Here is a 19619-nt window from a genome sequence, read left to right on the forward strand (position 1 = left end):
GAGGATGAATGATACAATCTGAAATATAGATATCAACATACGCGGCAGTTGAACAGGATTAAGACAAACAATCAGGTAAGAAGACAGTATAGCATCCCTAATACTCAAAAGAAGTCGAGCTACAAATTTTCATATGACCAAAAGTAACTAACAAAATAACATTCTGTGTTAACCACATTATCATATCTATGATGCATGGCAGGGAAAATCTCAGGAAAAGAATGCATGTATCTAAAAGGAGCTGAAACTAGAACATACAGAAAAATATGACGGAGCATCAACTATTTGAAAGCCTAATGCAGTCACATCAAGTTGCCCATGAAGATTGGGAAATGTATCCCCTCCTGACATGCACAAGTGTACCTGCAAACAGAAAAAGTAAGGAGAATTAACAATCATAAACCAATAGTCCTAGGACAAATCTCATGTAAGCAAGGCAGGAAAAAAAAAATATTTCAGTGAAAGTTCAAAAGTTGGTTCTCTATGCTACCATGACAAAATATTGTCTCAGAAACGTCAATAAAAACTCCACCGATACGACAATGTCAAATTAGCCATAGAAAGTCTGTTTGGCCTTCTCTACAAACTTTTGCTTAAGTTAAGCACTAGTTCAAACAAGGGCCTAACCCAAAAACAAAAAAATACAACCACCGAACCTTAAGGGCGACTATAAATGGGCTACAGTAACTGACACAAGCAGTCGAGAATGACAAATTAGCTATAGAAAGTCTGTTTGGCCTTCTCTACTAACTTTTGCTTAAGTTAAGCACTAGTTCAAACAGGGCACTAACCCCAAAACAAAAAAAAATAACAACCACCCAACCTTAAGGGCGACTATAAATGGGCTACAGTAACAGGCATAAGAAGTCGAGAGTCTAAGTTGATGGGCAACCTAAAGGTTCAGCCTAATTTAGGGCTGTCTGGCAACCGAAACGGCCAACCCAGTGCTCAGATGCGCCTCGACCCAACTCAGTACCATCACAGGGTTCCTCTCACGGCGATGCAGAAAGCGCAATCACACAGACCCAAAAACTGACCAGAAAAACCGCGCCTGGGGAGAAATCGCACTAGGAGAAGGCGCTGGGATAGAAGAGGAACTGAAGCCTGGAGAAAAAATACACCTAAAATCTTCATAGTTGCCCGTCCCTAAAAGATGAATAGCCGACAGGACAGAGAGGAAGAGAAAAGAAGCCAGCAGGAGAAACAGCAAACCCTGATAGCGGATTCAAGGGCTGGCTTCGAAAAACAGGCGACCAATATGGAGCATGTGCATCTAAAAGAAACTGAGGAAGAAGAAGAACATATTGAAGCTGAAAGAGAGGAATGTTCTGTCGAACATGGGGAGGAAGAACATGAGATGGAAGAAGATGATGCAACATCTCTATTGGCTGAGGATGTTGGTTCAATTTCATCTGTGTCCTCCTTTAATTTTCTAGAGATAGAGGAAACTAAAAGTCATATAGGAGAGCTAAACAAAAGATTAGAAGATGTCAGATGAAATGGTAAAGGGTCAAGAAACCAAAGACATAATGAAATATCTGTGAACATTGTTTCGTACAGGTATCAAGGAGGATGAGCACAGTAAAGCCACTTATGAACAGCAGCTTGAAGGCGCAGAAACCGAGACAGCATTGCATCCACAAGAACATCAATCATTGGAGGAGGAACCTAACTTGCATCAGATCTGCCCTGGAAAATATCTGGGTATCCACTCAGAACACAATAACCTTTATTTTGTGGCAGGTTTGCAAGCAGATATGGACCCTTTCAGAGGCTTGTGATTGGTAACAATACTCAGAAAGATGACATTCTTCGTAATCTGTGTGACTTAAAGGAATACTGGAGCTTTACTAACGAGTTAAGGAATCAGGTAATCCCAGAAAACCATAACACTAAAATCAATAATGACAAATTCTAAAATAAAAAATCCTAATACTCTCCTAGAGAAGATCTGGGAAGGAGGTAAGGATAGCAGTGTCACCCATAACCTATGTGTGAAGAAAGAAAAGGGTAGAAAAGGGAATTAAGAAAATAGCAGCCAAAGACACGAGCAATGGTAAGGGAAGTAATAAGGCTCATGAAGATAGTTAGTTGGAATATTAATAGGTCGGGTTATGGGATCAAGGGAAATAAAAATTAAGGAAGTTATGAATAAGGTATGTCCTGACATATCACTCCTACAGGAAACAAAAAAAGAACATATTGAAAAGATGATTATTAGGAATATATGGGATTTAAGTTTTAAAGATTAGGTAGTTGCTCCATCCTCAGGTGCTTCAGGAAGAATGCTCATGGTGTCGGATACTCAGATTGCTAATAGAGTGGATGTCATCAATCCTTTTCACCATCTGTTTTACTAGATCTGAAAGGGAAAGGATCCTGATGGATAACTTGTGTTTATGGCCCCTAGATATAGGAATCTATTTTAGGAGAAAGTACCCTATTTTTCAGGGGGTTAAGTAATCCACATTGGTGTCATGGGGGTGATTTAAACGCTTGCAACTTTTTCAACAAAAAGCTAGGAGGGGGTAGGTCACAAGGTGAATGAAAGGATCTAATACCTTCATACTAAAATTTTGAGTTACGGTATTTAAGTTAAATAATGCTCAATTCACTTCGACTTAGTTAAGAAGAGAAAGATTTTCATTGTGCCTAGATAGATTTCAATTATCATCATGTTGGGAGGATACATTCCCTAACATTGTACAGAAAATTTTACCGCGTCCAATACCATATCACTTTCCTATTATTCTTGATTCCCAACAAGTGAGATGGGGACTTTCCTTTTTAGGTTTGAGAATATGTCGATTCAACATCCTGATTTATGGATAGAGTGGAATTGTCGTTGAATGACTCAGTTAAAGGCTGGGAGGAGTTTAAATTTATGCACAAACTAAAGTCCCTTTAGGAAAAGTTGAAGAAATGGAATAAGGAGGTTTTTGATGATATAAAGAGGAAGGCGGACATCCTTGTCAAGTTGAACCTTTTGGATAATTTGGCGTCTGACAATATTATTTCCCCAAGTCATTTTTTTTTAAATAAACTATTTCCCCAAGTCAAATGTGCAGGATGGCAAAAATCAGTAATGAACTTGAAGAGATTCTGACTAAAGAGGAGCAAAAGATTGAAGTGGGTTAAAGAAAGTGATGCTAATACTAAGCTATACCATAGAGTAGTTAATGGTAGCCAGAGGAGAAATGAGATTAAGAAGTTTGAATTTGGGGGAGGGGGAGGAAGAGTAGAGCAAGATAAGGAATCAATAAAGCAGTTATACACCAAGAAAGAAGTGTCGACACCTTTTATTGAAGGTCTGGATTAGTTGTCCAGGCTTAAATATCTCGAGCGATAGTTTGAGGAAGAGATTCGGAAAGCTATATGGGCAATGAGCTCCAAGAAAGCCCTTGATCCTGATGGATTTGCAGGAGCATTTTTCCAATCTTGTTGGAACTTTTTAAAATAATAAAATAAAAAATAAAAAATGTGAGAAGTATATTAAGTAAAAAACACTAATGGGGTGTCACCTACTTACAAAAATTTACATATCAATAAATATATCTACAATGACCCCAAAATCATTCATCCTATATAAGTTATGTCCCAAAATCATGGAACCAAATAATGTAACCACCTATCTCTAATATTGACAATCTACTCTTCCCTCCCCTCAAAAGTCTTATTGTTTCTCTTTTTCCAAATAACCCAGAGAATGAACAATAGAATTAGCTGAAAATGTCTGTTATTCTTATAAAACCCCTTCCAAGCCATTAACTCACTTTTCACCAACCCCGCCATAGACTAATTGATGCCCATAAGGCTGTAGACTAAAGTCCGAAGACTATAAGTAACAGGACACCAAAGCAGGATGTGGTTGCAAGTCTCAGCGTCACCTGAATAATAAGCATCAGGTTCACCATAGTTTTCCCTCTTTATCAGATTATCAATAGTCAGAAGTCGTTCTTTTACCATTTTCTAGGTGGAAAAAGAAATAGGTGGCAGAGCTTTAGCCTTCCTCAGTCAGGAAATTAGTTACCGCCGCCTCTCTGTAGCCAACCATATGCCTATAAAAAGATTTAATAGAGAATATTCCATTTTTCTTGAGGTTCCAAATGAGCTTATCCTTATTATTGTTGAGATGGATAGTGGCCAAAAGCTGCAATAGATCTTCATATTCTTCCACCTCCCAATCCTGTAAATTTTTGCTCACATCGACAGCCCATTCCCTGCTATTGTCACCCCAAAATGCCTCCTCGACAAACATATTTTTTTTTTGGGGCAATGCCATAGATCATAGGATACACGGACATAAGGCATTCGTTTCCACACCATTTGCCCGCCATAACTAAATCCTGTTACCCTTACCAACCTCCCATTTGGTGCAATCAAGCACACTATTTTGTCTCTGCATGATGCTCTTCCATAAACCCACCCCATGAGTTTTATTCTCCATAGTGGCTTTCCTAAACCCGCCACCCCATTTCGCGTCAATGATCTTTTTCCAAAGACTGTCATCTTCCTCCCAGTATCTCCAAATCCATTTGCCTTGCAATGATTTGCTTAAATCAACCAAAGGTCTCAAACCAAGGTCATCCAGTTCAACAGGAAGCTTCACCTCCTCCCACTTCACTAAATGATAGCGTCTCTTGTCTTTATTATCCCCCAAAGGAACCTACATTGAACCGATTTCAATTTCTTCACCACCTTAACTGGAACAGTAAGCACCGACATATAGTAAATAGGAAGGTTGAAGAGAACACTTTTGATAAATGTCAGTCTACCTCCTTTAGAAAGGACTTCCTCCTCCACCCAGCAAGTCTTTTGTCAAACATCTCAATCATGAGGTCTCAACTTCTCTCATCTTTGTATTTAGCCCTAAGAGGAAGACCTATGTACAGCTTTGCAGCCTGAAACCCGAGCAAGAGAGTTCCCAATTCTGCCCTCACCGACTCCCACTAATTCTGACTTGTTCAAATTAATTTTTAATCCAGAAACAGTTTAAAAGCAAAGGAGGACAGACCTCAGATTAAGCAACATATTAGCCTCAGGTTGAGAAAAAATCAGTGTGACGTCGACAAAGAAAAGATGAGTGATTTCTAGTTATTTTCTACTATTTCTTGTATTGATACCTCTTAGTAGGTTCTTCTCCCTGGCTTGTTCCAATCACCTGTTCAATACTTCCATGACAATTATAAACAGTAAAGGAGAGGAAGAGGAAAGTCCACCATTCACCAAAACCGCAAAGCTGCTGGTGGAAATACGCTCTCAGATCCATTTCCTCCATTTCTGCCCAAACCCAGTCTCTCTAACATGTAGTCAACAAAATCCCAAAAGACATTATCAAAAGCTTTTTTCATATCTCGTTTACAAAGGATCTCGGCTCTCTTGTTGCTAACCATATCATTAACCACTTCATTTGTTACCATTATCGCATCAATTATCTATCTTCCTTCCACAAAGACGTGTTGGCACTCCCTAATGACCATATTCTGCACTTTAGATAGATGCTTAGCAAGAACTTTTGAAATGTGCTGATAGATACAACCCACCAGACTGATAAGCCAAAAGTCTCTTATGCTCTTAGCATCCTCCTTCATCATCGGATTCAGTTTGCCCAAACGCGTATTAGCTCAGCTGAAATTGCACAACACAGCTCATTTCGTCCAAATGTGCAACCGTAGCCACCACCATCTACACATCCCTCAACCATGGCTGCCCTCAGTTCACCCAGATGGTGTACAACCCAGCCGCAATTGCTCTCAGTCACCCAGTTCGACCAGACACGCAACCTTAGCCATCACCATCTGCGCATCTCTCAACCCAGAAACGCACAGACCTAGCAGCAATCGCACAGAAGACCGACTGGCTTCTTCTGTGCACCTCACATGCATCCGTCTAGTCTGTTGGTCCATCACAGCTATCAACTCTCTTCTGCCCAGCCACATGCATCTATATGGGAGTCGCTCGCCACTCCCCACATAGCTGCTTCTATCTTCTCCTTTAGCCAACTCTAGTATGTCCATACAGCTGTTTCGGCTCCTCCAACCTGACACATACAACCACATACCCTCCTGGTAAAATTCTTCCTGTAAACTTTTTATTTGACTGTAATTATAAAAAAACTCTCAAAAGTGTCATAGGTAACATCTAAAAACACTGAACCCACTTTAACATGGGGAATATCACCCGTTAATTTCAGTCAATCCAAGCAGCCTATCGCTGCATGGGAAAAGATTATCTGAGTTGGTTTCAATTAATTCAGACCACCATCAAGGAAAAAAGCAAACTTAGTCATCTTCTTGGTACTGAACCAAAACCCGAAGACCTCACACTTGATATTTAGCACAAAGAAGATTTCATGATCATGTCATGGTTCTGAAATTTCATGACTCCAGACTATGATATTCTTGTTCATAGCAAAGATGATGTGCGATACGATCGAAGCAGGCAAGTGAAGACCTTAACTTTAGAAGGAAAGGAGATTTCTAGAATTTTTTGGCCTTCTAGAGTGGGCTATCATTTGGTTGTGAAGTGAAATGTTCAAAGAAGGAATCACAAGAAAATATGTCTGAGGATTCCAAGGTCCACATCTTAGTGTAATGTTTGGTGCTTAATTGAATATGTTCCAAGGGTTTCGAAAGGTCTACCATATCACAAGCCTCCCTATCAAAAAGGTTAAGATTGAGGTGGAAATTCCAAGTAATATTGCCCTCTGTTTCAAAATGAATTCTGAGTCTGGGTTCTGATGTCTAAGGGACAGATTGAGAAGACGTGGAAATTTTGTAACTAATGGTTGTCCCCTGCCCATGTATCCTCCCAGAATTTGGCTCTATAGTCATCTCCAAACCGGATATGAGTGAGGTAGGCATAAGAGGTATAGCTTGGGAAATGGCTTTCTATGGACTTTGGTGAGAGCTGGTTGTAGAAGCAATAGCATCCCACCTATTCCTTTAATGCCCATAGATGCTCTTGATCACCTTGTGCCGTAAAGAACTCGATTCCTGAAGGAAGCACAATAGCCATTTAGCCAGTAAGGGAAAGTTCTTAGATCTGAGATTTCTTATACCTAATCTACTTGAACTTATAAGTAGACAACACGTTTCCCAATTCACTAAGGGATCCATCTTTTCCTCTCCTACCTCAGACCATAAAAAGTTTCTCATATGATTCTCCGATCTTTTTGCTACTGCTGCAAAAGTTCTGAAAAGGGACAGAAAGTAGAAATGAATGCTAGAGAGGCACGCCTGAATTAGGGTTACCCTCCAACAAGTGAAAATAGCCCCTTTTTCCAACTCTCAAGACATTAAGCTACTTTTAGTATCACTTATCCCCAAAACACACAGTTTTTAAGGTTTCCCCCGAAAAGGAACCCCAAGGTAGGTAATCAGTCATTCTAGTCTAGTACAACCTATTGACCTCACTAAACATTTCATGTCCTCCCCATCCACTCCGCCCATGCCAAACCACTTTTTGTCAGGTTTATCTTTAGTCCTGAGATATGCTCAAAAAACTTGAAAAATGATAAAAACATTTCCAAGAGATATGTTATCATGTTGTAGGAACATGAATGTGGCATCTCCGAACTATAGGTGGGATACCTCTATTCTATCCTTGCCTGCCACTAAACCTCTCACTTTATTTCTCTCCATGTCCCCGGTTAACATGCGGCTAAGTACATCCACCACCATAGTGAAAAGGAAGGGAGATAATGGATCACCTTGCCTTAATTCTCTCGAAACTTGAAACCATTCATGAGGTTTTTCATTAACAACGACCGCAAAAGACATAGATAGTAGACATCCTCCTATCCATTTCACCATCTTTCCCCAAATCCCTTCACTTCCATCACTTTATCCAAGAAACCCTAATTAACCCTATCTTAGGCCTTCTTAAAATTTAATTTGAGCATTAAACCTTTCTGTTTAGATCTTCTAATGTATTCAACAACCTCATTCACAATCAAAGAGGCGTCTAAGATTTGTCTACCTCCCATAAAGGCACTTTTGGTTTAGTGAAATCATGTCATCCAACACCCCACTAAGCCTTGTAGAGAGGACTTTCGTGATGATCATATAGATAAGGCACTAAACTTATTGGACCATACCCATAGGTTTCCATAGACTCATCTTTTTTAGGAACTAAAGTGAGAAAAGTGGAATTCATGCTCTTACATAGATGTATTCATATGAAATTCCCCGAACACCTTCATCAAATCTAGTTTAACAACCTTCCAAGCATCTTTAAAGAACTCCATAGAGAACCCATCGAGGTCACGGGATTTATCACTTCCTAACTCCCAAATGGCTTGCCTTATCTCTTCCTCCTCGAATGGTCTCTCCAATAGCATGGCCTTGTCTCCCTAGATGGATCCCCGATCAAGTCCTTCTAAAAATGGCCTATGGGTCACCTCTTCCATATATAGGTTCCTAACAAAATCCATGAACTCATGGTCTATGGCCTCCCTTCTATTTTTCCTCACTCTATTTCCTAATTCAATCTCCTTTGTAGCCCTTCTCCTCCTCCTACCGTTCACAACTCCACAAAATAGTCGGATGTTTGCGTCACCTTCTTTTGCCATTCGATCTTCGCCTCTTGCCTCCAAAATCTCTCTTCCTTTACCAGTATCTCTTCAAGTTCGTTTGTTAGACCTATCAAATGTTCCCAAATTAGAAGATGCTAGAGGATTCTAAAGACCAAGTTCTGTTATCCGGGTTGTTTGAGAATACAACAGATTCAAAAAGTTGGATCAGTAAAATCATATCATTAGCTTCCCAATCATTAAACTTTTTAAAGAAAAACATGTTCGAAGAGTGAAAATCATTAGATTGATCCAAAAAAGAGGGAACAGGGGAATGGTGAATCTTGCATTAACTGTAAAGGCAAGGAAAACGAGAGCCTAGAGCCTAGAGGGATATCATCAACCCTAGGGTCCTCCCAGAAAAGAAGCAAGGGTAAGAAAGAAACACAGAGACTTAATATAGCTTTATGGACGCTCCTTTATGTACTTGGACGTTAATTCTAGAACATCATCTATTTTGGTGCAAACCTACTTAGTCTTAATACTCTATACCATTAAAAGTTAGATTCTAGAGGGCTACAACCACTAAGCCAAAACAGAAAAAATTTTACAACAGAAGTTCCCAATACAAGGCCCACATTCTATCTCGGGCTTAAAACACCTCTCCCAACAAACAAACTGATTTCTCCTCGACTCATCCAACCCCAAGCAAAGGAAGACCAATAACCCAAAAGAATAGCTAGAAGCATCCAAGAAATTTTGGGGAAATACTAAATATGGGAGAAATTGAAAAGGCCATATGATAGAACACTAATAAATTGAAGTCCTTTGGCAGAAAAATACAAAGCACGGCTTAAAATAATGATCTTGTTATAGCAGTTGTCGGTGTTTAATCAAGAGAAAGGACTAATCAACATCATAAAAGGGAAAGAAAATTTAGAAAATCACCTCACCGGTGGCTCTCCCCTTAGACCACATAATTGGAATTTCTAGTATCCTTTCAAAAAGCTGTAGAAAAAGATGAACAAGGGCAAAAATATATAAGGAACCCATTACCTACAGAGAATAGGCAGGATTAATGATATAACCACATTCAATATACACCTTACCGGAGCAAAAATGTTGACAATCTTTAAATTGGCATGCCATTTCTGCTCTATAGTGTCAACGAAGACATCTGTGGATAACCAGCCACCATCTTCTGATATTGTGTCTGATCTCCAAATGTTACAGTTGCCACTTAGTTGTACATGTATGCGACCATAGTGATTTTGGAACTTGACATGTCCATTGACATTCTCCATCTCTCTGTACAATAATCATGAACTTTTTAAATGCTACATTTTAACACAAAGCAGTATTTGATTTAGGAATTCAATATTGATTTAAAAGCACATTATGCAACTATACAGATCTCATTATCCACAAAAGAATATATCACTAGATGTCATCTAACTGTAATTAACAAGCTAAGCTTTATTGTTTAGATAGATGTGAAAGACCAGAGTCCCTCCCCGTGTTTCGTTCTTTGCTTGGGAGGCTAGCAGGGAATGTTTTCTGACTATGGACAATTTGAGAAAACGAGGCAAGATATTGGTCAATGCTTGTTATCTTTGTAAAAGGCATAGGAGACTTGTAACCATGTTTTACTTTGGTGTTCTGCAGTATATAAGCTTTGAATTACGGTTCGTAGGCTATTAGACACTAATTGGATGATGGCAGGTTTGGTGAGAGACGAAATTTGAACGTGGAAGGGCATAAGTGATCAAAGGAAACAAGTGGGCGCTAATACTACTCACTATCTTTGTCTTGTGTGGAAAGAGAGGAATAAAAAGGCTTTTGACGGGGTTGAGGATATAGACGAGTCTGATATCCTTCAGAATAGATTATTTCAAAAAAATATATATTCTTAAGAATAGATGGTCTCAGACCCTTAGTTTTTTATTATAAGGTCATCCTCTTTATTCAATGAAAAATTAACGGATCTTATTGGTATTTTAATTGACTTGTAAATTTCGTACATGGACAGTACCCCCTTGGTGCCTATATCAATATACCATTTATACTTTATATTAAAAAAAATAAAAAAATAAAAAGCTAAGTTTTATTGGATGCACAAAAAGTGAAAAAAAGTTTTAAATGAAGCCTAGAAATGATCTTTTGTTAACTCATAAGTTGGCCAAAGCTTAGAAATTCAAGAGGCACAAAGCATGTATGTAATGCACTATCTAATAAATGTATAAAGGATTGGATGTTCATATAAATGATGCATGAAAAGCTCTATAGTTAGCATCATAAACCTGCAAGTTCAAAAAAAAAATGACAGAAGAAAATCCCTCTTCAGTAGTGTTCTCAAATTTCACAAAAACAAAAGAGATATATGAGCATCAATCACTAGTTCACTAAATCCCCATGAATTCTACATATTTGAGAAATCACCATAAGTCATTAGGAACAAAATTATGTTCATAAAAAAATTTTTTGGAATAGTCAGTTCATAAAATATAACCAAATTAATATCGAATGTTAATCATGAATCTTAATCATTTGAACTTTTTTTGCGAGAAAAAAGGACACGTGTTCAAAGGCACCGAGGTGATACGGCCCTATACAAAATAAACAAAATTAATTAGAGGAACATAAAATATTGATAAAGGCTCTAGGTCCTCCTCTTATCATTTGAATTAAGGTTTCCTTAAGATATGACTGCTCCTCAGTTAACAAACATCATTTTTTTTTTATTTACATCCACCTGTTACAGATTATTGTCAAATAATTGGATAACCAATTATCTCAAACAGGGAGGAAACCTTTCAACTTTATTATCTATATTCTTTTTGCAAAAATTTAAGTTTTTAAATTGTAACAAACTCCCGTATACAAACAAGATAACAACATTAGCAATGAAGAGAAACCAAACAGATACACAAGTCAAACACAAATTAGCAGGCTTTGCGTAAGGCCTATCCGCAACAACTAGGTGACTAATGAGAGAGAATGAGGTATCCATGATTTGAATCTACAATCTACTTCGATATTATGTGAAGTAAACAATATCTAAAAACAGAAACTGATAAGAAAAGACAGAATTTTATTATCTATGTTCTAAATAATATCTCAATCGCCCAGAATAAAGAGTGCAGAATCTGTGATTGTGTTGATGGGGTGATTGGGGAGGTTGTTGAGTGGCAGGTGGTGGTAACTAGAAATTTAAATGACTGGGAAGTCAGTGAATATGGAAAACCGCTGGGTATGCTTTCTCAGATTTCTCTATAGTATGAGGAAGAGAGACCGAGATGGACACTTACAAAAAGCGGGCTGTTCACTGTCAAATCTTGGTACAGGTGGCTGGTCAAGAACTCTAATGAAACTGTATTATTCCCTCACAACCAGATTTGGAAAGTGAGACTCCCTCCAAGAGTTTCTTTTTTCACTTGGGAGGTGACTCAAGAATATATACTCACTATTGATAAACTAAAAAAGAGAGTTCTTGTGCTGGTCAATGGCTGTTTTTTGTGTTTGAAGGATGAGGACAGCTGCAACCATCTGGTGTTATCATGCTCCATTACTTTTGAGATGTGGAGTTTGGTGTATAGAGCTTTGGGAATTGATTGGGTTATGGCAAGAACGGTCAGAGATGAATTATGGGTCTGGTGTTTGTTGAACGACAGATGTTCTTTTGCGGATGTTATCACACTCACCATTTGGCAGATGGTTTGGAAGGAAAGGAATAGAAGGACTTTTGATGGTGTGAATTGTGTTAATGGTTTTGATATCCTAAAGAATAGATGGTTAGGACTCAAGTTTTTGAGGTTGGGTCACCCTACAGTGGTTATTGAGACTTTTTCTGAAAATTTATCTCTTGATGACTGTGATGTAAATTACTTGTAAATGGGGTGCACCCCCTTTGGTGCTAGTCACAAAAAGGAGAGAGTGGAGGCCTAACAGCAACTCTAACTGTCTCAGAGGGAGGGGTGATTGGTCACTTCGTCACATAGATGTAAAGCAAATGTTGTGGAAGATAAAGGAGATTGGTTGGAAGTGCATCCCTGCGAATGGGACAGCGGGTGGCATTTTGGTGATGAGGAGAGAGGACCGGATTGAGTGTAGAGATGTGATGGTGAATGATTATTCTATTTTTTGTCTTTTTGAATGTTGTGGGGGGGATTTGCATTGGACTTTTACCGGGGTATTATGTAGAGGCACTAGGGTTGAGAGAGGAGGTCTATGGAGGGAGTTGGAGGCTTGCAAAAATGCCTGAGGCGGGAAATAGGTAGTGGGGGGAATTTCAATTTGGTGTTGAGGAGGAGGGAGAGAACAGGAGACCAATTTTCTAGTAGGAGTGCAGAGGAATTTAGAGATATTATTGATTCTTTGGGGTTGGTAGATTTACCTTTGATGGGGAGGAGATGTACTTGGATGAGCGGGAGAGATCTTCCGGCGTGCTCGATGATCGATTGTTTTTTAATATCTAATGAATTTTTTTTGTTGACTTTTCAAGTATTTGTCATAAAGTATTACAAGGATCACTTTCCGATTTGTATTATGTCGAACAGGATTCAGGGGTCGTTCCTTTTCGGGTGGACAATAGTTGGTTAAAAGAGGAGGGTGGTGGAAAAGGTGTGGAATGAGGGAAAGGTGTCTGGTAAGGCTAGTTTTTCGGGTATAAAAAAAAATTAATTGCGTTGAAAGCTGATATTAAAGAATGGGTGAGGGGAGGAGAGGGTTAGGGTTGAAGAGGATACTAATAGGTTGTTGGAGAAGTTAGAGGGGTTGGACCTTGAGGAAGGGGGGAGTGGTTTTTTAAGGGAGAAGGGGGAGAGGAGAGAGGTGGTTAAAGCGGAGTTGACCAATAGATTATGTAAGGAAGAAATTTCATAGAAACAGAAAGCAAAAAAAAAAAAATGGATAGCGGAAGGAGATTGTAACATCAAGTATTTTCATAGTCTTGCCAACCGTCAGAGGATGTGCAATTATGTTGTTGCAATGCGAATTGGGTAATAATTGTGTATCGGGTAATGATAACCTTAGGGAGGGAGCTATGAACTTTTTTCAGCAGTTATACACAAAAGAGTTTTTGTTACGACCAAAATTGGATGGACTTCAATTTAAGCAGACTATTGAGGCAAGCAGGCGATATCTCGAGGAAGAGTTTTCCAAAGAGGAGATTTTTTATAATCTTAGAAGCGAGAAGGGGGAGAGGAGGGAGGTGGTTAAAGCGGAGTTGACCAATAGATTATGTAAGGAAGAAATTTCATAGAAACAGAAGGCAAAAAAAAAAAATGGATAGCGGAAGGGGATTGTAACATCAAGTATTTTCATAGTCTTGCCAACCGTCAAAGGATGTGCAATTATGTTGTTGCAATGCGAATTGGGTAATAATTGTGTATCAGGTAATGATAACCTTAGGGAGGGAGCTATGAACTTTTTTCAGCAGTTATACACAAAAGAGTTTTTGTTACGACCAAAATTGGATGGACTTCAATTTAAGCAGACTATTGAGGCAAGCAGGCGATATCTCGAGGAAGAGTTTTCCAAAAAGGAGATTTTTTATAATCTTAGAAGCTACAATGGTGATAAATCTTGGGGCCGGATGATTTTAATACGAAGTTTGTGCGGGCCTTTACTTAAGTCTAATCTGATGAATATGTTCAAAAGTTACATCAATCTGGCTCTTTTGTGAAAACTCTTGATGCAAACTTTATTGTGCTAATTGCAAAAATGGAAGGTGCTAAAGACGTTAGACTGTTTCGACCTATTAGCCTGGTTGACTGCATTTACAAGCTCATTTTCAAAGTTCTTTCCAGAAGATTATCCCGAGTGCTTGGGGATGTGATTGGTGAGAGTCAACAAGCATTTGTGAAGGATAGATAAATTTTGGATGCGGTTTTCATGGCTAGTGAGGTTGCGGATGAGGTTGTGGGTAAGGGGGAGGAAATGGTCGTATGCAAGTTGGATATGGAAAAAGCATACGATCATGTGCGTTGGGAGTTTGTTGATTATATGTTGGCGAGTTTGGGTTTTGGCTAGAAGTAGAGGAAGTCGATAAAAGTTTGCATAACAACGGCTTCTTTTGCGGTCATGGTCAATGGTGGCCCTTTGGCGTTTTTTAGGGCCTCTAGAGGATTGAGACAAGATTACCTTTTATATCCGCTTTTATTTATTATTGTTGTGGAAGCTCTAAACAGGATTCTTAAAAAATCTAGGAAGGAAATTTTGATTAGAGATATTGTAGTTGTGAGTGGTGGTTATCATTTGGAAGTGTCTCATTTGTTTTTTGCAGACAACATCTTAATTTTCTGTTAACCGGAAGTGGAGATGATCATGAATTTAAGATGTATTCTATTGTGTTTTCAAGTCATTTCTGGGTTAAACATCAACTTGCAAAAATCTGAATTAGTGATGTTGAGGAGTAAGGGTAATGGTGATCAGTTAGCTAATGCTCTTGGATGCAAGATTGTTAATTTGTCTATTAAGTATTTGGGTCTTCCTTTGGGGGCTAAGTTTAAAGATGCGAAATTTTGGGATCCAGTGATTGATTTATTTGAGAGAAGACTTGCAAAGTAGAAAAGAAATTTTTTTTCTAAAGATAGGAGATTGACTCTTATTAAAATACTTTCACTAATCTCCCTATTTATTACTTATCCTCTTTGACTATCCCTATGAAAATTACAAAGAAATTAGAAAACATTCAGTGTCATTTCCTTTGGGAAGATGATGAGAAAAACAGAAAATATCATTTGGCTAGGTGGGATGAGGTGAAGCAGTCAAAGGAGAGGGGGGGCTTGGGAATTAAGTCTTTAGTGGATTTGAACAAAGCTTTATTGGGGAAGTGGTTATGGAGATGCCATTCGGAGGAGGGGTCATTGTGGCGTAGGATCATTGGGGCGAGGTGGGGGGTTTTGGTGGGGAAAGGGAATTGTAAGGGGTCTGCTAGGCCTCATGGGATGGGTCTTTAGAAGGGTATATATCTGGAGAGGGAGAAGTTCATGGAGGGTGTTTAGTGGAAGATTGGGAGGGGTAACATCATTAATTTTTGGGAGGATGAACATGGTGGTGGAGGAGGTGTTTAGGGGGAGAGATGGGAGGAGTGGGCGGAATATTAATTTGGTTAGAAATTTAAATGATTGGGAGATTGATGAGTATACAAGGCTTTCAAGTTCTTGCAGATGTTCATTTGGATTCGGGCAATGACATGGTTACTTGGAAATTCAAGAATGATGATACCTTTACTGTGAAATCCTTCTATGACTATTTGATAGCTAAAGAGGATAAAAGATTGCCCAGACCACCACATATGGAAAGCAAACGTGCCACTGATGATTGCTTTTTTTACTTGGGAAGTGAGACGGGAGTGTATTTTCACATTTGACAAGTTAATGAAAAAGGGTCACATTATGGTCAATGGGTGCTACCTTTGTATGAATGCTGCGGAATCTGGCAACCATCTTCTTCTTTGGTGCCTAGTGACCTATAGTTCACGGAATATAGTGTACAATTTATTGGATATTAATTGGGTGATTGAGAGCTTGATAAAAAATGAATTGTGGGCGTGGGATGGGATTCGGAGTATATCTAAGTTTGTTAAATTGATTCCTTTGTCTATTTTTTTTTTGGGTTGTTTGGAAAGAGATGAACAATAAAATTTTCAATGGGTGTGTGAGGGATATTGGAAGAATTAGAGATAGATGGCTACATACTTTTGGGACTCTAATTCTGAAACATGATGTGTATGGGTGGAACGATGTTGGGAGAGTTTTTGATGTACTAACTGATTTGTAAATTCCTTTGTATAGGGGCGACACCCACTTGGTGTCATATATGTAATATACATGTTTTCATTTCAAAAAGAAAAATAGATGTAAAGGAAATGTGAGATCATTCAATTAAATAATGTAATGCATCCAACTTAGCTTATATGTTTTCCACATTGTAGTTCTTCAAAAATACATTTCAGCCAAATAATTAGAACTATAACCCATTCAGCTATGAAGTTTTAGAAATACTAAGACCATAAAAACTGCAATTAATAACATGGTCCGCAACCTAAATTAGAAAATAATGTCTGGAATAATAAGCCATTGTAATATTACATGCAAGAGTGCAATAGAGAGATACATGAAAAGAAGGCTCTCACCGAGGCTCCCTGTCACCATATGCAAGCAGAAGCAGCGTTCCGTCTTTGAAATGAACAGAATCAAGTGTAACTGGAAGTATCTTCTCAATGCCTTCAGTTTGTACTAAATATTCCCCATCAACCAGTTCGGTAACAATCTCTTCAACCCTTGGACCCATACCAGACTTCAATTTCTGAAATGGACCAGTCAAAAAACTAGATAATAGTTCCTTGACATTTTTAGAAAAGTGAAGGAAGCCAAATTTCAAGTTTAAGGGCCAAATGGAAACAGGATGATTCACTGCAGGTCGGTGCTCATGCTCTTCAAAAGTTAAATGTTGAGATGCATTTCCACTTTTTCTCTCATTTACGTTGTCATTTGTGCATTCATTTACAACATCAACTACCACATTCCCTGTTCTGTTCAGATCAACTTCAGCGGTTCCAACAGAGAGCAAACTTTTTCTGTATCTTTTACTTCCACATAGTGTGCTAACCACCATTAGAAAGGGATCTCGAACAAAATCAAAATTATATAGATGGCTAGCATTTTGATTCACTATGACACGTTGTTCTTCTACTTCTTTATGTTGTTTTTCGACCTTATTATCACCGTTGTTCTTCATTAAAAGGGTATCGAGATTCAACACATCATAATTTTCAGACGAATCTGAAGGCTCATCAAGATCCACTCGAGATAGGTTCTGGAAATATGATACGGCTGCTGATGCACTACGCTCAAGGATTCGTCTTTTGGCAGCAACAAAAACGGCAGAGGAATCACTCATGTTACTTTTCCTTTTAAATTTTTGCTTCTTAGGGCCTTGGATCAGCTTTGACCAAAGCTTAAACCCTGAACCAGGAAACTTTACCCCAAATGATTTCTCCAAATCTGCATGCTTCGTGTGATACTCAACACCTGAGTCCATACAATGGTGATCCTTCCAGTGCATCTTCTCATCTGTACATAACAAAGCCTTGGAGCTGCTTACTTCACTAAAATGCCTTTCCTCTAAAACATCACCTTCGTATTGACAGGAACTCCTCTCAGAAACTAGGTATCCCATCTCTGCCGCTTCTCTAGCTGCATGATCCCTATCTCTGGTCCAGCAAGCAGTTGCTTCCTCCCTGGCAACCCTCCTGGTTTTTGTCCGATAATCAATCCCTTCTTCAGTTGAGGAATGCCTTTGGATATCACCTTCAGAAAAGGGTATCCCTAGCCAAGTATAGTCTTTCTTTTGCACAATCAAGACACTTGGATGAGACAAGACCGCATCAATCACAATCTTCCCTCTCCTCAAACTTGCAAATGGCCGCACTCGAAGTTTCATGGTGAGAACCTCACCACAAGAAAACTCTTTACCATGAGGTCCTATTGAGCATGATTCCAAAGTTATGCTTAATGGTGAAACTCTTCGAACCTTCCCAAAGTCAAGTTCTCTCTGAATATGTTCTCTTAGCAGCGAACAAACAGAAGGCAAAAGCTTCGTCTCCACAAAATAATTGGCTTTCTTCTGCCCATACCATACCAACAAGCAGACCCCTGCTATAACAACTGCAAAAGCTGAGCACCTCACCAACAGTAAACCCTCTTGCCACAATGGAGTCAAAGACCTCACCAAAGCCTTGCTCCGAGCAAAAGGCTCCTTTATGCATTTCACTTGCAATCCATTTCTCGTCCCAATAGTTTTCCTCCATAACTCTACATGTTTACCGCAAAAATGTGAAAACCTACTTGCTGACGCTACCCAATAATTCTGCTTTTCTGAACAAATGCGCTTGCGCAGACCCCTTCTGGCAGGGTTCCCTCTCTCCAAATAAATAGAGTTTCCATCGTTTCTATCACTAAAAGAGCTATGAACCGGAATCCTAAGAAATGGGCAGTGGAGTTTTACAACCATTATCGTGCTTCATACATCAACCACACGCAATTGCAACTCATCTACACTGGGGACCAAGAAACCAGCTCTTAGTCCCCTGACAATTCAGATTACCATAGACTCCTCAAGCATGTAAACCCAACTAATAATTCCAAATAAGAGTTTCACTTAATTGTAAAAATGCTTCTAATACCATTAAAGCAGACGCAATTAAAGCTAACTCCTCTTATAAAAAAAAAAAAAAAAAAAAAAAAAAACTGGAGAATAATGGCAAGTTAAGACGTATCAGATTGAACAAGAAACAGAAAAAAAAGAAATAACTGAGAAAACTTGTTTGGCACCTATTGTTTGTTGCTTTGAATCACTTTCTTCTATTTTTTGTTTTCCTTTTTCTTTTTTCTTTTTCTTTTGCTGCTTTTTTAACGGATTAAAGATTGCTTCCCTAGCTTTGCCTCCAATGGCGATGGTTTGGGTTGTTGGTTTTCGGGTATAGAGCAGTGGAGAAGAAGCGGAAACCGTGAAGATTTATTGACACAAATATCCCCAGACGATATTCCAAATGGCGGAAATGCCCTAATCGGACAAGAATGGTGAAAACATAAGTTAAACAGAGAAAGATCAATTGTTAAATCAACGGTTTAACCTAATAAGTCACAAATGCTAATTTATTATAACTTTTTACAAGTTTTGAGAAATTGGAGAAATTTTAATTTTAAGATAATAAATTAGATTAAGAAAATAAAAAATGGCCAAAGTAAAAAAGTACAATTTTATTAATTAAAATATTTAATTATTTATTTTTTATTGAAGTAAAATAATTATAAAAAATTCGTTGTTTAATCAATAGGCTGAATAATTAAAAATATTTAGTGTGTTTAAATAAGTTATATTTTAAACTCAAATACTAATTAAAAGTGTACTTAATTAATATACTAAAATAAACAAAATTTCATCAAAATAGATTTAAAATATTTAATTGACCATTATTTAGAGAAATTTATTCTTGATTTTGGCTCCTATATCTATAAATTTAAGATATTAAAGATGATTTTTCAGCATTTAATTTTATCTTTAACTTATTACAATCGTAACAATTTAATAACTATATTTG

General features: G+C 38.2%; 1 protein-coding gene across 3 annotated transcripts in view; it reads right to left on the reverse strand.

Annotated features, from left to right (window-relative positions):
* EMB2410 (embryo defective 2410) overlaps positions 1–19013 on the reverse strand; it is a 58518-nt gene extending 39505 nt beyond the window's left edge. For 2 of the 3 annotated variants that reach the window (XM_088208185.1, XM_088208184.1), the window contains exons 1-4: positions 16650–19007; positions 9622–9820; positions 9461–9520; positions 259–363 (exon numbers count right to left, since the gene is read on the reverse strand). In XM_088208185.1, coding sequence (XP_088064311.1) covers positions 259–363; positions 9461–9520; positions 9622–9820; positions 16650–18529 — 2244 coding nt within the window. In that variant the 5' untranslated portion in view covers positions 18530–19007. Of the gene's footprint in view, positions 1–258; positions 364–9460; positions 9521–9621; positions 9821–16649 lie in introns of all 3 variants that reach the window. The other variant, XM_088208186.1, reaches the window with a different exon arrangement.
* Between the last annotated feature and the right edge of the window lie 606 nt (positions 19014–19619).

This window comes from Carica papaya, chromosome 7, assembly GCF_054855325.1.
Source record: "Carica papaya isolate Zhongbai chromosome 7, ASM5485532v1, whole genome shotgun sequence".
In the NCBI taxonomy this organism is placed as follows: Eukaryota; Viridiplantae; Streptophyta; class Magnoliopsida; order Brassicales; family Caricaceae; genus Carica; species Carica papaya.